Genomic DNA, 22810 nt, shown 5'->3' on the forward strand with positions numbered 1-22810 from the left:
GATCCAGATCGGTTTCAGCTCCGTTCAGCTCGGGTTTAATTACTTAAGAATCGGGGGTTAAGACTAGCAGACGGTAACTGACGTGGGCTTTGCATATGTACTCTGTACGTATGCTCGACATATCAGGCATTCATCAATGCTAGGCATGTTGGAGCGACTATACCGACTTGCCCAACTGGGAAGGGGAAATCAATAGTCTGATCAGCTGAAAAATGGGAACATGCTACGTGTGCCACCTCCGATAGGTTGTCCGAGTGGATACGAAATGAGCGCAAATAATAATTGGATAAGACAACTGGTTAGTGTGACAGATCCGATGCGATATGCGGTATACTCTATCTGGAAAGGTAGTGCAGACATCCAACAACACCAAAAAACCCAGGGTATCAGATGCAAGGCAGAACAAATGGGAAAGAAAAAAAAAAAAAAACAACAAGGGAAAGGTGCCGAGGTTAAATACAAAATTTGTCGTGTTCCTCATCGGTCAAATTGCGCAGGAATCGTAATTTTCTCTCTTGGGAGCTCAGCATGCACCGGTCATCTCGCTCAAGTTCTGACTCGTGCAGCCACTCATTCGGTAGATCAGCCAGCCCATAGGTGGCGCCCCATTGGCGGCGCTCATACTGCATGAACCCGCCAAAGTGAGGGTCGGTGTTGGCGACCCAAATAGTACTGCCGTCTGGGCAATAATCTGCGCCACCAATTTCACCGAAAAAGTCGTGCACCTGGCGGCTCTGGTAGAGTTGGGCATCGATGATGGAGATTCGGTCTGCTGGCTCACAGCAAAGGAGTGTGCGCGGGCCACCGCCTACAGGAGAGTAGCGAAGGGATCGGTAGCCTGCAATGTCGGAGTCAATAGTTTCAAGTACGCGCCAGGTGCGCGCATCCCAAATATTGACTGTTTTGTCTTGGTTACTAGTGGCGATGTGGCGCATGTCCGGAGACCAGGCGCAGGCGAAGCCGAAGTCGCGATGGCCTCGGAGAGGATGCACTGGTCGGCCGGTATCGGCCTCGATAATCCATGCGTCTGGGGAGTCTCCGATCACCACGCGAAGGCGACTATCAGGGGATGTTGCAGTGCAGTTGATCGGGCGGGATAGTTCTTGATCCGACAGGAAGATGTTTGTTTCGCAATCCAGGATACGCAGGTGGCGATCATTCGATGCAAACACACAGATCGGCGATCGGCCGGTCCGATTGAGAATGATATCCACGTGGTTCGTGATGCCATCATTGAAGTCTGGCGTCACCAATCCTCGCACACCAGAACCCGTACCATCTGACGCCTGCACCGCATACTCGCCACAGAACCCGCCTGCGATGGTAAGACCGTGTGCGGACTTCATGCTGGAAATTTTGACTGCGCCGAGAATCCCCACGTCTGGGTCTGGGCGACTCAGATCGATGACACTGCTATAACTATCCAAGGCCGGGGCCCACGAGTGGATTTTGCCCCGACTGGCAAACTGAATGGTATTGTATGCCGTGACTGACATTAGGTTTCGCAATTGAAAGTGCTCAATAGAAGCCTTGTGCGCTGTGTGCATGGATTTCGCTTGGAAGAATGACTCGCTTTGAGGCAGCCGCTCTGCATGGCTGGTTTGTGAATGGTTAACGTTATGGTAGGAGGTGTACCAAGCATCGCGGAGTGATCGAGCATCCGCCCGTTTCACCTTCAAAGTTTCGGTCCACGGAATCTGCTGAAGATCGTAAAATGAGCGTTTACTTGTCCGCGGTCGGTAGATATTTCGAGGTGGCCTCCAATTGATCATTTTTGACAGTGGGCGAAATTGCGGGGGAATCCTGCCCTCCGAGTGAAATTCAGAAGGTACACTGCGGGATTGGACCATCCAGCGATGGATGAACTCGTCGATTGTGTGGTTTCGTTCAAAAGCTGTATTTGTTAGGTGTAAATTGGCTTATGAGTGTTGGCTCATGACTTACTGGTTGTGTGAATGATCGATGCAGGGTGGGTATCTGTAACCTCTTGTGCCTCCTCTGCCAAAGGGCCTGTCGGGGTAGTAGTATCCCCAGGTGGCTGTGGGACGTCCACTTCAGGGTCATCATAAGTGACATGATCATAAAATTCGTCCAGATTTATATCATGCATGGAAGCCACGGGAGATCGCGCTCCTTTGCGTTGGCGCAGATATTCTTCTTCACCAGGATAGAACTTGAGCAAATCCTCTAGATCATCATCGGACCCAGAAGAAGGCGACGAGGCATAGTCCACAAAGGGAGGCTCGTAGTCCATTACCATGTCCTTCTTGGCATAGTCATGACCATTTTCAATTGTAGCAATATTTTCCCACGTCGCAGTCCGCTCAATCAGATCATTCACGATGCTGTCCATTTCCATTTCGTCATCCGAGGGGGAGACCCGGAGGAGGGCTCTGATTCTGACATGCTGTTCGGCGCTCCCAAATACACTCCCCCCTGATGGTCTGTCTCAGAGCTATCCCAGTCGGTATCTAGCTCCGTGGACTGGGGATGACGAAAAGCAGGACGAGCACTGCCCGTCATTGCGCCAACAACCTCTGATACCAAAAAAAAATCGCTCTCCTCGTTTACGGGATGTGGGTATTGTGAGACAGCAGCCAGAGCGGCAACTCCCACACTATGTAACCGCTGGTCATCTTCGGATGGTATCCCAGTCCATGGTGGGGCAGGCGAGAAAGCAGGCGAAACGTCCATACTCGAAGCATCACTAAAAACAGGGCGCCTGCCTGTGGTCGGATCTGACAATTCGTTCATAACTTGATGAGTTGGCGCTCTTGCGCTATCACATGACCCATCTCGAGGTATATCCTGGGTGCCTGAATGCACAAGGTCGGATGACGGACGAATAGGTGCAGAATTGCTGTCACCGAGCATCGCCCGTCATGGGGATTTCAAGGACCCGTATGGGGTGATTGGAAGGGAAAAACAAAGCAAAAAGAAAAGGAAAAACCAAAATAAAAAAAAGCAAGTCAGAGGGAGGAAATGTGACAGGCACGATGCACACGGTCGATCCAAAGTGTCCGGTACGCCACGAATGATTGGCAGCGAGGGGGTTACACGGGCTGAAGTAGAGATGGCGCAGTATCTTGGACCGGGATCACGGATCAGATCCTGGTTCTTTGAGCACTGATAATCCGCTGACACTGATGACCCCACTCTGCGTGGCGCAACTCGGCCCAAGCCGATACTGTGATGCGGGTGAGAAAGTAATGCCGCGACGATTGAACTCGGCGATCAGATCGCGGGTACCGCACGAGGGTGGCGCGGTGGTAAGTGCAGAGTGTTGAGAAGAGAAAGATGAGGGGAATGTGTGGGCCGTTAATGAGACGGAGTAACGGATGGGACTGAGCACAGAGGCCGTTATTTCGGGTTAGCGCGCCGTGTCAGTTCAGAGGAATGGGCAATGTAAAATATGGATCCTCGAGTCGGGAAATGCGGACATGCGAGAGAAAGATCAGTTGGAAAGAAAAAAAAAAAACCCCCCTAGTGATTTCCCAGTGTCCCATTAAACCTCGAACTCTCGTACTTTTGCACGGACAATGGCGCAAGGTATCAAAGCGGGCAGACTAGCAGTATACTCTGTACTCCGGTGATCTGATCCCAGGATGGAAAACGAGGCTGATAAGCGGGATGTAAGATGACGGAAGGGGTGAGTGGGGGGTGGAGAGTGCGAGGAATGCACGCCCAACGGGGGATAATCCTCGCGCCAGGTCTGCTGCAGATGTCCGAATAAAGTTCCAGGCGACCAGGCAACTTTCTCAGTTATGTTCATTATTAATTGTTCTCGTGATCTGACTTAGTCAGCAGTCGAGACGCGAGACTATATCTGGGGCATAATTAATGTGGCAGTGCAAGTCACTCTCAAATGCGTAGAATGGAGTCATAGGTGAGTTTGAAATCTCAGCCCATCTTTCAAATTAATGTTAACTGTGAATCCGAGAATGGACCCAAAAGCAGCCCCCTGGTTCAAACCTCCCGAGGTCGCTTTACGTGCATAGAAAAAAGTAGCTCATATGTAAGATGTAACATGAACCCCACCCAACGTATGCAAAACGTACATAATTGCCTAAGATAAGATTTATAGGCCTGGATTCCAAATACAAGATGGCAGGAAAATTTGGAACCATGTAGACGTTGGTTCGGCTCGATAGCACAACTTACCCATTGAAAATGCGGTTTAGCAACCCGCCTCAAGGCTCATACTGTGAAAGGTTCAATTGGCCGATCAATGACCTCAACCTGGACTACAATATCGTATGCTAAAGTTTTTGCGGGGTAAACTCGGTTTAAGCGCACGCCCATCGGCCATTTTAAGCCTTGGCAAGCGTTATCTGTCTTTCCTAGTTTTAAAAATAGTTGACCCAGATGTTCAAGTCTGACAATCAGCCATCTCACGTGAAAGTAGTAAGAATGGACGCTGAGTTTCATGCAGACCCCGCCATCGGCGAATTTTGCAGATATAATGCCAGTGAGAAAGATAAGCAAAGATTTTACCATCAACCAAAGAAAATGTATGTTTGGGGTTATTGGGACGCATGGAAGGAACCTGAAGTTTTGAGTGGGTGGAAGGTGGAAGAAAATAGTAGGAGCAAGTGCTATTGGTTTTGGTCACTTTACGTCAAGAAAAGAAAATGGCGCTTAGATTACTCTTGTCTGTCAAAATATTTGCTTTTCGCCAGGGCAGTCCCTAATGACTCATGCAAGTGCGAAAATCGGCATGGCTCATGAAAATCTCATTTCTAGCTTCGAGATCGTCCCTAGTAAAGCTAGCGGTGGTTTCTGAGGTATTTATGGGAGGTATCTTGGTCCCTCCTATAGGTAGGTCCAGGGATAAGCTTCCGCTCGGTATAAAGTACGTAAACTTATATTATAATAACCTTAATCATAACGTAGCGATCCTACGGTACCGGCGTCTATAGAGTAGCTGGAATTGAGTTAAACATCAAGAACTGGAGTGGGCCTTTAGAATCCAGCAACCTAGCAAGATCTCACTTTTCTCTTTCCCGCACCCAAGTAATGGTCTTAGGGCTTATTCTATACGTACCAGGTAGCACAAAATTTTACTTACAATACCTCATTCAGTAACAGATTATATTCATAGAAAGACTTTGGGGGAAGACACAAGGCATCTGATCTAAGCAAAGCCAAAGCAGAGAAGAAATAAACGACCCGACCAAAGTATAATAACGTGTTTTCAAATTATAGCATGTCCGTTCTTTTCTTAATAGGATAGCTCCAGAAGCATCTAGCTAGATGAACTAGTACTCGATTAGACCTTAACAAAGCCCACGGGATTCCACCATAGGACTGGCTATAAAACACTCATGGTCATAGAAACCGGTCCCATGGGAGTGGGGCGTGGTGGTTAAAACCCTTTAATCCCGTCCCATATGACAAGATTTTAGCGACTCCCCGTGATTTTATCCAAGTCTATACTCGATTATGGATAAGTCTTTATTTTCATGAAGAGAGAATACAAGAGAATTCCAGATCGCTAGGTATTCAGTGCCCGTGGGCAAGATAACTGATGGCGTCTTCGTCTATTGACAGGTTTTGAATCTCCCGAATTCACGATAATGTCTCCTCCGGCGTTCCAGAGTACAGCTCGGCAGCAATTCAGCGAAGGGCAACATGGAAGCTTAATAGCTCAGCAGCATGAGCCTTCAATCTTGATAAATGATTTTACTGCTAGACTAAAAATGCCATAATACTAGTAGTCAGTCAGTAATCATAATTGCAATGTATTTTCACCCCGCATAGAATTCTCCCGGAGAAGACCGGTATAATTCACTCTAACCCTCAATACGCTCGACACTGAACTTTCTCATCTTGGTCAAATGCCTTATCCATAGACTAATTACTATGTAGTATATAGCGGTGAGACATATGTCGTATTAGTAATACGCAATACGATATCTGTCGTATTGCATTCTATATCACGTACCATTTATTCTTAATAGCCATTATATGAAATTCAGGGTTGCTTCTATTGACTTTCGTCACATTCAGCTTCTTGCCGAGACACGCAACGTAGTTTTCAAAAAAAAAAAAAAAAAAAAAAAAATAACGACGTATATCCAATACAGTTCCACAGAATGCCTTTTGCATTTCCGAGAGCGAAGGAGAAGCGCAATCAACCATAGAGTCGGATCGTGGAGTATAGTATGTAACAGTGAGACATACATAGCATTAGTGATACGCAATTAGGTACGCCAGAGCGTGTTCATACGACAGAGCGTGTTGCGTCGGGATTACCATTTTCTCCTCCTATCGACGTGTATGAAAGCTGGAAGTGCCACAGGCTATACATATATAAACTGACTGCTACATCTCAATCAGAAGTATCTCTTAACTCATCAGATCTAAACATTTTCTCACTCCGATCATATCATCCTTTCAATCTTATCTTCAAGAAAAACGTTTTTGGTACTTTAACGCTTCTGAAAATGCATTTTTCCAAGATCCTTATTGCCTCTGCTGCCTTTATTCAAGGTGGCCTTTCAGCCGGCATTTTGACCTACTCTGGTCGTGATTGCACGGGCGAAGTCACGCAAACCACCGTTAAGAATGGTGCTTGCACAGGCCCGTTGCCTGTATTCCAGTCTTATCGAGAAAATGGATGGGGTCCTAAGCAAACACGAATCGGTTTTTATGGTTCCGGTACATGCACCGCGTACCTATATGATACGTGGGCCTATGATGGAGATTATTTCAAATCACGTCAATGCTACAATATCAATGGTCATTCGCCGAATGGGCAGAAGACTGGCGCCAGTGTCTTACTACACTAAAGGTAAGTTGGAATTTCTGCTCCTAGGTAACAGAATCAAGTAATTAACTTTGCCCTTGAGGAAATGAACAGGCACAGCCCGGGTCGGCTTCTTCAATAAGCCCCCATCAATCATTCCTTCGATAGGGCGGCCTGGGCCGCCTAGGGGATGGAAGAAGGAAGCGGACCAGATGGACATAACGGGCCCCGGAGGTTAGCCAGCAGGAAAGGATGGGCGAATAGCGTGGCTCTAAGGGAATCGCCTAGGTCGAACAAAGCAAGTCGCAGTCTATATACACCACAGTCGCTCACTACTATATATCTAGCTATCTTTCTTTACACTCTTTAAGTAGTGAATTCAGAACAGTCTTTACGGAATATTCATCAACCACTTAGTTACGCCTAGCTAACTGGTCAGTGAGCAGCGTTCGTAAGGTCCGTTATACGTACCTCAGGGCTCGTCCTTAAGTCTTAGTTGCAATCGTACCGTTACTAATTAGCATTATATAGGGGAAGTGGATCAAGGACTGTCCCGCCCTCGCCTCTTTCACTCTAACATTACTGACCTCTTTGTCCATCCAAACGCATATTAATGGGAACAAAAAGCTGCATAGTGCAAAAACTTATAGTTACCATCTGTATAACATTTTTGTTCTTTTTCTTTGATAAATCTATATTTGTTCCTCATGAGGAAACTTCAAATCACCGCGGTAGAGGTGGCGACACCGTACCAGACGGCCAGCTTGTGTCCAAAATCAGAATTTGGATGACATCAGAAGTGTCAACCATGGCGATTCTATTTCAGATGGACGGAATCTTTCAATGGAAGGTCCCTGGAAGATGTTCCCACAAAGAACGAGTATTTACCAGGCACGAATTCCCATTTTTTAGAAGCAGTGCTCCAGATAGACAAATCGTCAACGCTCAAGGTAAATTCGACCTTTGACTTGTGTTTCGAGTCGATGGCAACCTTTTGGAATCCCTTCAAAAGTCTAGGTGGTTCCTGGCATTCTTCGGGGAACTGCACGTATAGTTGGACAACTTCCTGTCCAAAAATAGCTCCTGTATTGTGGACTTCGGCCTTGATGTCAATGAACTTCTCATTCTTTCCACCAACTTTGACTTCCATCTTTGACAGCTCAAACTCAGTATATGACAGTCCGAATCCGAAGGGAAACAAAGGCTCCAGGGAGTTTTCATCGAACCAGCGGTAACCAACAAAGAGACCCTCAGAATAGTTAGCCTTCAGGCTGACCCCTGGGTAACGTTCAATGTCCGCGGTTGGGGTATCTGCAAGAGCCTTGGGGAATGTAATAGGAAGTTTTCCTGAGAAGTTCACATCACCGAAGAGAAGGCGCGCAATCGCAGGTCCGATTTCTTGGCCAGGGTAGAAAGTCTCGACGACAGCGTCGACTTCGTCCAACCAAGGCATCAAAATAGCGCTGTTGGTGCTGACAACAACTACCGTGCGCTTGCTGTGCTTGGAAATCTTTGAGATGAGCTCGTCCTGGTTGGTGGGTAGCTGCAAAGCGTTGTTACTGTCAAGACCCTCTGTAACCTCATCATTCACAAAAACAATGCTCAAATCCGCTTGCTTGGCAACCTTGGTCAAATCATCGTGGTTGAAGTCTTTCTCAATCTCCATGCCTAGAGTCACTCCGTAGATGCCATTGTCGACCGAGAAGCCCATGGAATAGTCAAGTCGTAGAGTCACAGCCTTTCCTGCGGAAAGCTTCACCACTCCTTGGGCCACCATGTTGAAGTTGCTTCCATTCAAGCTCGTAACCAGGTCTTCATCGATATAGATATTACCCAATCCATTTCCATACACGGAGAAATAATACAGGCCCGTCTCGTTAGGGTAGAAGTGGCCATCGTACCGAGAGGAGTAGACGTCGGGCCAAACGCTGGCCATGTTCTTGGGGTAATCTCCGGCAGTGATGTTCCCAACTGTCGTAGTCTGGTTCACGGGTCCTGTCCAATCGGTTGTCGTCCAGTATGTGACGTTTAAACCATCAGGGCCAAACATCGAGGTAGGAACCTGAGCGAAGGTCTGGGTACCTGGGAACGCTTTCAGGTAGTTGACCGAGACGTTCTCTTGAGCTGCTCGCTCTGTGATATAAGTGAGAGGCTTCTTCACCTTCATTGAGGTATCAAGTACAAAGCCACCGTGCAGCTCAGTGACCAATGCTTGGTCGTCTGCGTTACCTCCGAATATAGCCAAGGAACGGTATTGATCTCCGTTTAGCGGCAAAGTTCGATCGATGTTCTTGAGGAGCACGGCACCTTCTTCAACAATTTCCTTTGCTAGGCTTAGATGCTTCTCGGTACGGGCAATTGAAGTCTCGTTGCCCTCCACTGCTCGATCAATGACTCCAGTGGCGAACATAGGTCTCCAGAGGCGCTCAACCATATCTTCGACTCGGGAGGTGGGTATTGATCCATTATTGACAGCCTCCTGGAGAACTGAACCGTAGAGTTCTGGGAATCCATACAAGTCCATCAATGATCCACCGGGCTGGCTGTTGTCCAAACCTGCCAAAGCTGCCGCCACGGTGGTTCGCTGAGCGAAATACCAGTCTGTAACCACGAATCCATCAAAACCCCAATCACCCTTGAGAACTTGGTACAACCAAGGATCTTCACAAGTGTGCACACCGTTCAGCTTGTTATACGAGCACATCACAGAGCCGGCTTGACCTTCCTGGACTGCTGCCTTAAACGCTGGCAAGTAGACTTCCTGCATCGTGCGTTCATCCACAATGGCATCGATGGCATCAAATTCCGGGGCCACTCCAAAGCGGTTGGTGTCTTGGTTGTACGCTGCCAGGTGCTTGGGGCATGCGATCATCTCCTGAGACTGAATGCCCTTGGTAATCGCGACACCTACAAGGCTGTTCAGGTAGGGGTCCTCGGACAGGGATTCTGCTGCTCGGGCCCAGAGAGGGGTTCGAACGATGTTGATAGTTGGCGCCAGAACCACATTTCGTCCCTTGGCCTTGTGCTCCTGAGCGAGGGCCTCACCGAATCGAGTGGCGAGGGACACATTCCATGCTGCGGTGCTCATGACGGGCGCGGGGAAAGTCGTGACATTGTTGAGGTTATTACCGACTCCCTCTGGGCCGTCGCCCATGCAAACAGCCGGCATGCCCAGTCTATCGATTCCAGGCACATAACCAATGCAGCCGTTCGTCTCGAGCTGTTGCAATTCCACGTGCCATGTAAGTTGATTGTTCACGGATATGTATGTTGATCGAAGGGAGTTTCTAATGCTTACATTCTGGGTTCCTTGAACCATCGATAGCTTCTCAGTGAAGTTCAATTGCTTGAGCAACGACTGGAGTCTCTCTTCAGTTGGGAGGGACTTGTTCAGCCATGGCTGCTGCTCGGCAGCTGCTAAGCTGAGCAAGGACGAAATAGCAAGTAAACCCAGCATTCTGTGATTGAGGAACCCACACGTTCAATCAATAGAGCCTCGTTCCTGACATATATAATTAGCGCTTATCAGTTACCTCAGTTCGATGGGCAGCTTTAGTGTGCAGGTGATTCATCGAGCCGGCATTCTAAATAACACCGGTAAACCAGCGTCGGCGTTCAGGATAAGCCCTGGAGCTATTTAGATAACGCTAGTAATCAAAGCGGTAGTTCCCTATTAGTTCCCATTGGAATAGACTATAGTAGGTTTCGGATCCATTATCCTACCCAGAGGTCTGGATACTTCTTATCTTAAAGGTCAGAGGCAAAAAGTGCGAAAACACCGCCATGGCCATGTTGGCCAGACCAATTTCCACTCAGCACTGGGCAAATAATGCCGAGCTGTGATGCCTGTAATGATAGGGGTGGGCTTTTTAGATACTATTGAAGATAACGCTGAAAGATACCGCAGATAATGTATGGCCTACGAAGTGAAGCATAATACGTAGTAGTCACAGCTGTGTTCAAACGATTTTCGAGGAATTTTTCAGGCCTCCCCAGAATTCTTTAATTTATTCTCATTAAGCCAAGTCATGTGAAGCCTTAGACTAGGTTGCTTATCCAAGGTAAAAAAAGGAGGTGGAGCGTCCGAAACGGTTGGAGATGACGACTTCGAAGGTGGTTTCTTAAAGGCCGCGGAGTGAGCTAACCTAGAGATCCCCACCTGCCGGCTTGTCTAACGGAACGACAGTAGTCTCAGAATGGTTAAAGCTTCTGATGCCGGTTCGTACAATTTTGAGCTTTGATGGACAATGGGGATCAGGGCACGCGATCAAGGCGTCTGTTGTCATCCAATCGTTTTTGTCTGTCATGCGTTGTTTGGCCGCCAGTAAAGGCAAGACAGAGCCTAGTTATCTGTTAGGCATCAATCCGCACGCCAGGCTAGTGTGTCGATCCTTACCTAAGCTGTATATACTCATTCCTTGTCCAGGGGGCAAATACATCATCTCTCCCTCAAGAGTAAAGAAGTCACCTTCTTTAGCACCGCACATGATTCGCTCTCCTGGTGGGCACACGACCTCCACGCGGAGGTCATACAATCGAAATTCCTCACTCATTATGAAATGGATTTGATGTTATCAGGCGCCAATGAGAATTTATTATGCTTGATGGATGTTCCAAAGTTCTTTTAGACGTCGCGCTATATTTTCTACGCGCATGCGAAGTAAGCATCGGTGTTCTATCCTCCAATCGGCCAAATCTGCCGGTGATTAACCGACGGGCGGTAGAACGCCGGTTTGCACGTCCCTTCTAGTCTTATATCCCCGCATTTCGGGGATTCTGATTGGCCATGGGGAGATAAGCTATCTCGTGTGCTAAACCATTCGAGTCTTATAACAGTTACTGGCTTGCTTATGTTAAGGTTTCCTCCTGCATAACAGCGGCTCAGACTGCTAGCTGTCAACAACATGGCCTCTACAATCGAATTTCCAAAAGACGTTGAGTCCAAGGCTCACAGCATGGAGGCCGATGACTCCATCGATGCCACTGAAGGCAATGTCGAGGAGGTCAAGCGTGACCTCGAGTCACGACACATCAACATGATCGCCATCGCTGGCATGATCGTTAGTGCTCCCCCCGTCCATTGAATCGCCTAAGATGGACACTAAGAATGTATAGGGAACTGGTCTCTTCTTGAGCTCGGGTCAAGCCATTGCTACTGCAGGCCCGGCCGGGGCCTTCATGGCCTATATCATCATGGGTTTTGTTACCGCAGGAGTGTCTTACACCACGGGTGAGATAACCGCGTTCATGCCCTCAACGGGTGGATTTGTGAGACACGCAACGAAATTTGTCGAGCCAGCACTTGGAGCTGCAACAGGATGGAACTTCTGTAAGATCTCATAACCCTATGCATTGGCAATTAAGGGTGACTCATAATGTTAGGGTATACTATGGCCATCTCGGCACCAACGGAAATCACAGCTGCCGCTACTTTGATTCAATTCTGGAATACTGAAGTCAACGTCGCCGTATGGATTGCTGTCTTTGGCTTCTTCATTATCGCGCTGAACTTCTGCGGAGTCCGACTGTACGGTGAAGTAAGTCAACTTAACAATCGCGCTTCGATAACGGTGCAATAGTGCTAACCTTGACAATCTTACATAGTCGGAGGTTGTATTTGCTTGTCTCAAAATTATGCTCATCATCGGTTGCATTCTTGGAGGACTTGTCATTGACCTCGGGGGCGGCCCCGACCATCATCGCCTTGGCTTTCACTATTGGAACACTCCGGGTGCCTTCAACGAATATATTGCGTCGGGTTCCCCAGGCAGATTTCTTGCCTTCTGGAAGATCCTCCTGACTGCGGCTTTCAGCTACGGAAATATTCAAGTTGTGGCCATTGCTGGGTCCGAAACAAAGAACCCTCGCTTGACCATCCCAAATGCCACCAAAAAAACCTTCATCAGAGTCTTCCTATTTTACGTCCTCGGAATTTTCATTGTTGGCTTGATTGTGTATGATGAGCCCCTCTTCCCTCTCAAAGCTTGCCAACTTCTAATCAATCGATCTAGGCCTTTCAACGATAAATCTCTGTCTCTTTCCACGGGCACAGCTTCCGAGTCTCCATTTGTGATCGCATTTACACGTGCAGGCATATCCGTGGTACCGCACATCATCAATGCAGTCGTCTGTACTTCTGCCATCAGCAGTGGTTCAAGCTGTATCTTCTTGGCATCTCGTACTCTCTACGGTCTCAGCCAAGACGGCCATGCCCCTCGATTATTCCAGCGATGCAACCGTTTCGGAACTCCATGGTATGCTGTGAGTCTTAGCTCCGCTCTGATGCCGCTGGCATTCATGTCAGTCGGTTCTACTTCGTCGGTCGTCTTTGGGTGGTTTGTGAATATCACAACTGTGGCTGGACTGATTGGATGGATCGTTATCGAGGCGACATACTTGCGATTCTGGTGTGCACTCTCCGCCCAGAACATCTCTAGGGATAGTGAGTGTCCCCTCTCCGATTCTAACATTTCAATATATACTTACACCCAACAGGACTACCGTACAGAAGCCCATTGCAGCCTTATACGGCTATTGCCACTTTGATCATGGTAACTTTGATTGTCTTCTTCTCTGGTTAGTTTTAACTCTTCTAAATTGATATTGCGAAAGCTCCTGACATAAATAGGCTTCGACGTTTTCACGACAGGAAATTTCACTGCGTCAGGTTTCTTGACTTGCTATCTCAACATCGCGATCTTTGCTGGTAAGTGACATCACTAATCAGAGAACACACCAAGGTTCCTCTAATAAATAAATAACTAACTTCAAACAGTGTTGTATATCTTCTTCAAATTCTTCCTGAAGTCAATGATTGTGCCGCTGAAGGAGGTGGATTTGGATACCGAGCTAGCGGCCTTTGAGGAAGAAAAGGCTGCCATGCAGTATTCAGGTGAATCGGGCAACAACCAGCCGTGGTGGAAGTCTATAATTTAGAGGAACTGAACGACCAACTATAGTCACTTTTATTTAATATTGTTGTGTAGCTATGAATGAAATGTCTTTCAGATTCAAATTCTTAAACCTCTCTGATGAATTTACGCTATGCGGTCCAACAGGCAACCAAAATCATAATCACTCTGTTGAAAACGACTCATTTTCCCTATGACGCCTTCGTAAAGCAAGTAATCTACCTATATTCACCACCACAGTCACCTATAGTCTCAAACATCTCAGTCCTGCGGCTCCGGTTGAGAATGTCTCGGATTTGCTTTTGATCATCAGCACCCAATTTCCAGCCAAGCGATGCCAGGCTCTCGTCACATTGCTGGCTAATACCCATTCTTGTGCCAACAATGACCGCACCAACGTAAGGGAAGTCCAAGACCCATCTGGTGGCCACGTTCGAGAGAGAAACACCATGCTTTTGGGCAATAGAAAGAAGAGTCTTAAGTAGCTCTTGGAACAAAGCCCAACCTCCCCAGCTGTTGATCATTGCGAGATACTAGATTTTCCAAATCAACCCAATGCTTTTCAAACGCCGGAACATTATAGGGTAGCGTACCTTCCGTTGGCTGGGTGTGACTGTCTCGCCATAAAGATCAGGTGCGTCCTTTCCAATCCATCTCTCCGCCATGAGACCTCCACACTATAGCCAAGAATCAGAATCTAGGTCAAAACAAGAATGATGTTCTTAGGATATGTACCAAAGTTCCATATGTCAGCAGCTTTATATCGTGTCGCTCACAAAGTTCCGCCATGCGAACTGTTGGCCGGGAATCGATAAGGGAAAACTTTCAATATCCTTAGCGATAACCCAGGGCTTGAGATATTTGGAAAGCTTACCTGAACTTGGTTGGTATATACCTTGACTCCGCTGTCAATGACCTTTTGCATATGCTCTGTATCGAAGTTGCACAATCCCAAATTCTTAACGCGAGTGTCCTCTTGAATGTACTTCAAGGCCTGGATATATGAGCTGTCTTCATACTGCGAAGAAAAGAATAAGAGTTAGTTTTCAAACATCGATCCTGAAAGACCAATGACTTACATGTTGCCAATGAAATTGAAGGAGATCAATGCTGTCCGACTTGAGCCTCTGACACCGTTCATCGATGTTGGCAACCACTGCCTCCCGTGAAACCGTCACTGGATGAAACACGCAGTATTTGGTAGCGGCGAAAATCGATTTCGAAAATGCACTAGATGATCGGTATCGTCCCTATGAGATCTGTTAGCTCAAGAAGTCTTTGGGTGGGGTTGCTCAGGTTTATTCACAAAAATAACTTCGGCATCTCCATAGTGATCAGCCATGTCGAAGGCCGTGAGTCCACTTTCAACATACTTGGAGAACTGCTCCATAATTTTGGACTGGGGAGCAGAACCCCATGCTGGGCTTGAAAGTTGCCAAAGCCCAGTGAAGATTCTTGGTAGATTGACGCCATTCACCGCAAATGATTCTGAGATCTCAGGGGGATTCTTGGGGGATGGTGGGGTATTAATGCCAGTAGAACGGCCTAAGGTTTCGGGGTGGAGGAAATCCTTGACGGTTTCAAGGCCTCGATCTAGCAAAAATAGCTGTGACTGTTTTTCGCTAGCGACCTTGCAATTGGTGAGGCTATCAAGTAGTCTTTCAAGCAACTTGCTCTCATTTTCAGAAAGGTTCCGCGATCCTGTGGAAGAGACGAGAGATTTCTGAACAGCTGTGACAGCCTGAACAATGACCCCATCCAATTGGGTGACCTGATACGAAAGTGAACTTTCGTCTGTCGGGTTTCCTTCGGTCAATGCTAGAAACCGACCGATGGCCTCCACTGTGCTTTGGAGAACAGGGAGTGCCTCGTAGCAAAGACCGCACCCAAGCATACAGCAGACATGCTTCCTAGCATTCTGGATGTACTCGACTGCATCCTTGGATGTCTCGACAGACTCGGTACTGGGTAGCACCACGTCGCGAGTGTAACTGCGGGCTTGGTCCTCGAAGGTTGTGGTACAATCAGGTCGATTTGCGAGCATGCCACGCAGCACAACGCGCAGTCCCTCCAATGGAAGATTCGCAATCAGTGAATCAGCCATCATGTTGACATGCGCCGTTTTGAGCTTTGTCTCCGTCATCCTGAGAAGCTAAAAGTTGTCCTGGGGAATTCCTTGGGCGAGCCGTATGCAGGCGATGTATGGATTTAAGCAGCTAGCAAAGGTAATATTACAATGGCCGCCTTCCAGCGGTCGGGATAATTGTCTTGTCGTTTCAAGAGTGGGCACTAGCCTTATCGCACCCCGCAATGCATCTGATCCCACCGGCGTTCTAAGCACAGAATTCGCCGGTATTTGCTACTGCGGCCCGTTCCGGGCTCTTATCATTGGAGGTTGACAAAGGGGAATCACGCGCTCATATCCTAGGACTCCGATATGGTCCGAGGAGGCTAAATGTCAATCCATGGAGTCAATATCCACATTCCACGTGAGATTAAGATACCTGGAGCCATGTTTTGGATAAACCTTGATAAGCGTTGAGCATCTAAATTACAATTCTGTACGCTAAGCTAGGAATATTCCATCGTCAGTATTGAACCCGGCACTTGCAAACACATGTGCCCAATAATCGTCACTCATAAAGGCTTCTGGCTCTTGGAGCGATGCTCCTGCCGCTGCCATATCATATTGTTGGGAGGCTTCCTGTGTGCCGTTCTTGAAAAACCGACCGTCACGGATCGGGGTTTCAACGGTGTCAAGTCTTCCATTGAAAATATTCAAATCTGTAAGAATGGGGTCATTTTGTCTTGGAGTATCCATTTCAGATAGTCTTGCCGCAATTTTGCCTAGGAATTGGGCCTGTAGAACACAAGTAGACCCATCGGGCGCTCCTTGGCTGGAAAAGGCCGCGGTTGCTTCGCGAATCGCTTTTATTATCTCAGGTCTTATCTGTTTCGCAATTGTTTCGGGTACGGCGTGAGCCAACTGAATTTCATGATGGTCAGTCTCTATACCACGCAAAAAATGAAAATCAAACTTGTAAGTCGACGGGCAAAATGACTGACCTTCACGAGGAATGCACCACTATATGCATTCATCACATGTATCGAGTCCTGAACAAAGTAAATATGTGCCGAGAAGTCTGATATGAGCTTGAGCATTGATAGCGCACTCGAGTATGCCATCCAGAATGTTCCCAAGTCAAGTGAAGCCTCAGAAGCACCAGAACTCAGCATGACTTGCAGTGGTAACGAAGAGAGCTGAAGTATTATATGAGATCCATAAAAGCGTATCAAGAATTCGTGACAGTTTTCTTCACTGGTTGATAAGGCCTTGATCTTTCGAGTCCATTGCTTTTCCCACTTCCTAATGCGTGTATTAATAAAGTCCAACTGCAATTCAATTCCTTGCATTTTGGCTCTTTTGCCTTCCCAGCTTTGAGGATTTAATAATCTGACTGCTTCGGAGGTCAATATTCTCAAGGTAACAAATGCTCCCAGGAGAGGATCATGCCTGGTCGCGAGCGGATCGTTGCACCATGTCTCTATCGACTCAATGAACTCGTCACGCTCAATCATCCAAGGCCGACCTGTCTGTAGACTCATGCTGTATTCTTGTGTCAATCCCCTTCACATCTGGCTTGAAGCGATCAACATACCTCCGGTCGTAAACAAACAAAAGAAACCAAGTTCTTTCTTTATTTCGAGTTTCTCGCCTTTCGCTTTCGCTCATTGTGTGATTTTGTGATTGAGAAGGAAGGAACTTATGCCATCCCATGTCTGTACACATTCTGATCACGTAACCAAGTAGGACCCAGGCCCGTGTATCGCGAGGCTCCTTCCAATACGTTAGGATAAGAGTCCCCTGGGCTATTTCCGTAGTTTTAATGCCACTTAGAAAATTTTTGGCCAATAAGGATTCGGCATGTTCGTGAAGTTTGGGATAGAACGTTGGGTTGAAAGCCTTCGCCGAGCTTGCGAGGATCGTACTTAGCAAAAATGACGATTTCCGGCGCACGTATGAAAAGGTATGCAGGGCAGGGTCAAGCTGAGAAATATAGGGATTGAAGACGGTGATGAAGCTATTCATATTGTTAAGCCTCGTTGAAATTTACTGACGTCAAGTCCTACTCACTGATCAAATAGACACTGGGCAATAGATATATTGATCAGGCCCAAACGGATCGGATCGTCGAGCGAGCCGCTGTGGTCGCCTTCATGCCGCTCTGGTCTTTCATTTTCCCCCGAGCCAAGAATATATCGCAGAGAGAATCGCCCCTTCATGGCCTCATGACTGAGTACACCAGAAGGCTGTAACCCATCTGAGCCGGTACTTGACCGTGACATTGCGGGCGGCGGTTCGCGTACAGGGACATCTTCCTCTGGAACTGCCGTCCTGTCGGGTCGTAATTCACTTGACAAGAGGTATCTCGGTGTCACCGATTTCCGCTTTGATAACCTTGGAATGATTAGTTGGGAATGCTTGATCCGCGCCTGCATTAATACCTCGACTCACCTTGTTCCGGGCCTTCGGCCTCGACGGTGGGGCTCAAAGATGCATTCAAGCAATTTGCGCACGCAGCGTTCACATGCGCCGGCTTGCGCGCCCGGGATGCATTTCATTTTCACTCGACGACATTGTAGACACGCGTTCATTGTACCGGTGCTTTTCAAGTTAATTGATGGTAAGAAGGAGCAGCGACGAAGATAAGGGAATTAAGTCAAGGAAGCCGCTTATCTTCCATCTCGATAAACTCTGCCATACCCGGAGGGAACAATCTACGAAAAGTCGATGGCTCGTCAACTCGATATTCTGTAAGATCTTTGAATGCGTAAATGCTAGCGACTTGAGGTATACAAGGGGTCCAACGTAAACCAGCCTAGTAGCCTTAAACTTGCACACAATGAGGACACCGAGAACAAATGCACGAACAAATAATTCCCAAGCTTTCAAATTATTCAAGTATGAAGGAGACTTTTATATCACAGAAGGCTCAGCCCACTTGATTCAATTTCTCACTGTACATAAATAGAACCAACTTGGTAAGATAAGGAAAAAAATGTAAACCCAAAATCAACCTCTGTCAAACTCAAGCCCACAATAATAGCACACATGCACATAATATAGCTCGTGGAGTCGTGCAGAACCATAAATCCCAGAATCAGGCAAGTCAAGTCAATCCATGCATGAAAAGAAAAATGACACTCATAACGCCTGTCCGAGATTCGGTATGTAAAACAGAAGAATAAATCACAATTGAAATTGACGCCAAAGAAAAGAAAAATGAGGAATTAAAAACGGGGATAGAACGCTCATTAATAATCTGAATATGTCTCGTGATGTGGGTACCCATTTGCGGGCAGGTTTGGTTGAGCCCAGACGCTGTTTCGTAGTCGTCGTTCTACGACAAAGTTAGTTATGATGCTACCAAATAGTCGAGTAAGAATTATTAGTTGAAGTGAAACATACCTCTTTCAAAATCACGCCATCGCTTCATCGTAATTTTAGTACTGTCGAACTCGCCCTCAGCATCACCGTGTCCCTTGTCCTTCTCGCCAGCAGTCTTCCGGGTATCACCCCAACTGAAATCGTCGAATTTCCAGAAGGCATAAGTAGGAAGAACAAAGTTCCAGATGGGGAGAGAAACAAGGTAGATAAGCATCCAGAGAACGTAGACAAGGCGGTGGGCTGTCACGACGATCAAAACACCCGGTAGACCCAGAATCAAAGCAAGAAGAACGAGAGGAATAACCTGGACAGGTTTCCTGACAATGGACGAAATGATAACGTAGATGGTGAATGAAATGGCGGCGGGAAGAACTAATGTTCCGACTAGCTCAATGAAGATGACGAATTGCATGCTGAAGCAGAATGTACCGCATAGATCGCGGACAAGGACTAGTTCGAATAAGTTGTGGACTGTACTATTAATCCAGCGACGGCGCTGGGAAAGCAAGACCATGAACTTATCGGGGACAACTGTTTTGCAGACGGCCTGTGGGACGAAGATTTGTTTGCGCTTCGGGAAAGTTTTGAGCATTAGGGTAGTCAGGTACCGATCCTCACCGAGAAGAAGGAGATTCTTCTTGTGGAGGGTGTCAACCACGTTCTCGGAGTAGTGTTCCACGATATCCGGATTGGCTAGAATGGGGACCCAGTAGTTCTGGCCACCCTTAGGAGCTTTGATGCGATACATGGAGAAACATCCGGGGAGACAGGTGACACCACCGAAAACGGACTCGAAGGATTTGGCTTGGTGGTGGGAGATGAAGTATTCGAAGACTTGGATCATGGTAACCCAGCTGTCGGTCTTGTTGGCAATCTTGGTCTCACCGCACAGGCCCATAATTTCCGGGTCCTTGACCATAGCTGAGACCATGTGCGTCAAGCTGTCGGGGAATACCTTCGTATCGGCATCGACCATCAGAACGACCTCGTAGAAGTCCGGGGGCAGACCTGTGACATTCCACATGCCATTGAAAATCTCGAATTCAAGCTCAGTCATACGCTCATCAAACATAACTTTCTGCAAAAACGACATGAGGATAATTTGACTGTCTCGCTTGCCACGGTTACCCGGCTTGGACTGAGTAGACTCGGCAGGGGTACCGCACTTCACAATCACCATCATGGGAACACGCTGCTGCTTCTCAGGGGGAACCATAGAGGTATCGCCATAGTCGTAAAATCCAGTATATACCTTAGCCATGTTGTGTCTCTTTGAGCCAGTAGCTACGGCAACATATGAAAATGGTTGAACCTCATCTGGAAGAACCACATGATCTTTCACCATGCTAAGCACGATGTCAGGAGTGGAGTAGTCCTCTCCTTTACCCTTGATGATACCATCACAGATGACAAGAATCGTCTTGTGACTGTTCGGGTAATCAGTCAGTGCAATGGAGTCAAGAGTACTCCGAATACCCTCTTCACCCTCTGAGTAACATGTAACTAAGCAAAGCGCATGCGCCAAGGGGTAGCCAAATGGCTGCCATTCAGGCGGAGGCTGGGGAACAACAGACTCATGAATGAATCCAGCGGGGCCTGGGCCATCGGACTCGGGGACGATGGTGGAAAAGCCAGGGTCTTGCGAGCCCGCTCCAATCAAGCTGGTCCTACTGGCAGCAGGATTCCGGGAATTGTCCGCACTCAAAGTACCGCCACTACTGTTGTGACTCGTCTTGTACATAGTTCCAGTGGTGGTTGAGCTGGGCATAAGCCGGGAAGTCGAGTTCTGGCTAGCCATTGTCACATAATTCGAACGTTGCTTACCACCAGCACTGGTGGATCCACCCATGACATATGGACTGGAGAAACGAGATGTCGTCGGTAAGAAGCTGGCACGTTTGCTGAGGCGGTCCGGGATCGGAGGATCAGGCATGCGAGGTGCCGGTCGGTAGATATCGTTGGACCAGTCTTCGATCTGTTGGTTACGAGTCCTGGCATCAGAACTCATGCTTGTCCTGTCCGCAGCGAACTTCTTGGCCAAGAACCATTGGAACAACACCGCAAACGCAAACTTGACCACGACAATGGACAGAATGAAAATCAAAGAGACGTAGAGTACAACCTTGGAAGCAATGCATCCCACGGTGTCTGTGTCAATACTGCCCACTTTGATGATCTGCGTCAGACACTGTCCGAGCTTCTTCTCATCTCCACCCTGCAAGTAGTAGGTCAGATCAACTCCCCGAACATCCGGATTTTCGCGAAGCTTGTCGAACTTGGCAGGATACGAAACCTGACTGGTATTGAACCAGCGCAGAAGATCCAGGTCCAGAACGCTGCCCGAGTACACAGCCAGATTCCGGCTCTTGTTCCTTGTGTCTTCCCACGTGAAATACACATCACCTGATGGGTTGAGCTCCCAGAAGGGTTTCCGAGCAGCGGAGCTGGTATGACATGCCCACCCCTCGTAATAATCGTCTGTCCTATTTGGCTCGGACGAACCATCCTGGTTGAAAGCATTGCAAGGGAAGTACCACCCCAGATCCCCGTCGGAGTTGGTTGGAACACCGCCACCATCCACAGCAGTGATAAGCCCCTTGCAAGCACCATTGACTTCCTGGAAGAAAAAGCTGCCATCCTGACCACCATATTTATGGGGCAAGTCGTATAGAACATTAGTATCCTCGGGAATCCCTTCTGCGGCTGGGTGCTTGGAATTCTCCAAGTTGTATGCCTGACCGTGGAAAATCATATAGCCATTGCCGACCTCGTTGATCTTCAGTCGCGTTGGAGCGTTTCCGCAGACCGTTGCCGTGAATCCGAATGTCAAGAAACCGACAAAGGCTGCGACCATCAAAATGATACTGATAAGGCCAATCTTCTCCCGCCAGGCCGTCCGCTGTTCTCTCTGCGGCATGCCACAGCACTTGAGCAGGAAATCCGGCACCAAACAACTGATCAGTGCGCAGTACGTTGTCCACAAGTCCGGCGGGCGCACCGCCTCCATAGCCTTTTGTCGTTTTCTGTCCTCAAGGGTCGGCTTCTTCGAAATCCGGCGCGAAGACCTCTTCTTCTTCTTTTTCGAGTGATGTCGGCTCGGCCCCCGCTCCATCGGTTTGTTAACATTTCCCAACCCATACAGCTCCCTCGATTTCGTATCTATGCTCTTGGAGCTGTTCGTCTCGGCCTCGGCATCTCGATCGAGTAATGGGTCTTCTCCTGTCGTGGACGGATGTGTATTCATACGATGCGACCGCTGGCGATAGTGGTAGTTGGGGTGGTCGGAGTCGACATGGCGACGTTCGGGTTTGACGAGGCTTTTCTTGCGCCTGATGTCGCCGCCCCGCTCCATGCGATCGTCGTCGGTGTCGGTCGCTCGCCGGTGGCCATGGGAGTGTCGGCGACGATGCCGGTGGGAAGTCGGTGTGGAGGTCGGGTTGTCGCTGTACTCACCCGTGTCGATGTCCCTGCGACGCCGCCTTGAGGGTTCGCGGAAAGCCCGTACCTCTTCACGCCGCGGCGAGGCCTTGCCTGGCCTCTGGGGCAAAGACATGGTGCTATTCGGGCAGGGGTTAGTTATTCTAGTAGCAAGTACCGGAAGTCTGGTCGCACTCACCCTTAGGAAGTCCCTGTCATGTACTGCTGGTGAGCGGTCTCGAAATGTCCTAAATTCGCTGAGTCCGGTTGGTTGTCTAGAGCATG

The 22810-nt window shown here is 48.1% G+C and overlaps 7 protein-coding genes across 7 annotated transcripts; 2 read left to right on the forward strand and 5 right to left on the reverse strand.

The window, feature by feature from the left end:
- Positions 1-452: 452 nt before the first annotated feature.
- Positions 453-2754, reverse strand: N7484_010466 (WD40 repeat domain-containing protein; the record flags this gene model as incomplete). Its single annotated transcript, XM_057120853.1, has 3 exons — positions 453-1894; positions 1945-2436; positions 2496-2754. 3 exons carry the CDS (start codon positions 2752-2754, stop codon positions 453-455), a joined length of 2193 nt encoding a protein of 730 aa, XP_056966607.1.
- Positions 2755-6446: 3692 nt separating this feature from the next.
- N7484_010467 (uncharacterized protein) lies at positions 6447-6791 on the forward strand (the record flags this gene model as incomplete). Its single annotated transcript, XM_057120854.1, has 1 exon — positions 6447-6791. One exon carries the CDS (start codon positions 6447-6449, stop codon positions 6789-6791), a length of 345 nt encoding a protein of 114 aa, XP_056966608.1.
- Positions 6792-7565: 774 nt separating this feature from the next.
- N7484_010468 (beta-glucosidase) lies at positions 7566-10205 on the reverse strand (the record flags this gene model as incomplete). The annotated part of the gene is made up of 1 exon (XM_057120855.1): positions 7566-10205. The coding sequence occupies one exon, from the start codon at positions 10203-10205 to the stop codon at positions 7566-7568; it is 2640 nt and encodes an 879-aa protein (XP_056966609.1).
- Positions 10206-11652: 1447 nt separating this feature from the next.
- On the forward strand, positions 11653-13684 carry N7484_010469 (uncharacterized protein; the record flags this gene model as incomplete). The annotated part of the gene is made up of 8 exons (XM_057120856.1): positions 11653-11808; positions 11864-12077; positions 12131-12285; positions 12353-12702; positions 12760-13190; positions 13244-13324; positions 13377-13454; positions 13524-13684. 8 exons carry the CDS (start codon positions 11653-11655, stop codon positions 13682-13684), a joined length of 1626 nt encoding a protein of 541 aa, XP_056966610.1.
- Positions 13685-13877: 193 nt separating this feature from the next.
- N7484_010470 (aldo/keto reductase) lies at positions 13878-15802 on the reverse strand (the record flags this gene model as incomplete). Its single annotated transcript, XM_057120857.1, has 6 exons — positions 13878-14192; positions 14253-14336; positions 14395-14481; positions 14534-14677; positions 14739-14909; positions 14966-15802. The coding sequence occupies 6 exons, from the start codon at positions 15800-15802 to the stop codon at positions 13878-13880; spliced, it is 1638 nt and encodes a 545-aa protein (XP_056966611.1).
- A 423-nt stretch (positions 15803-16225) lies between these two features.
- Positions 16226-18006, reverse strand: N7484_010471 (fungal specific transcription factor domain-containing protein; the record flags this gene model as incomplete). Its single annotated transcript, XM_057120858.1, has 4 exons — positions 16226-16645; positions 16726-17266; positions 17319-17741; positions 17795-18006. The coding sequence occupies 4 exons, from the start codon at positions 18004-18006 to the stop codon at positions 16226-16228; spliced, it is 1596 nt and encodes a 531-aa protein (XP_056966612.1).
- A 969-nt stretch (positions 18007-18975) lies between these two features.
- On the reverse strand, positions 18976-22460 carry chsF (chitin synthase CHS3; the record flags this gene model as incomplete). Its single annotated transcript, XM_057120859.1, has 2 exons — positions 18976-19061; positions 19130-22460. 2 exons carry the CDS (start codon positions 22458-22460, stop codon positions 18976-18978), a joined length of 3417 nt encoding a protein of 1138 aa, XP_056966613.1.
- Between the last annotated feature and the right edge of the window lie 350 nt (positions 22461-22810).

This window comes from Penicillium longicatenatum (assembly GCF_028827895.1).
Source record: "Penicillium longicatenatum strain IBT 33135 chromosome Unknown contig_7_segment0_segment0, whole genome shotgun sequence".
NCBI lineage: Eukaryota > Fungi > Ascomycota > Eurotiomycetes > Eurotiales > Aspergillaceae > Penicillium > Penicillium longicatenatum.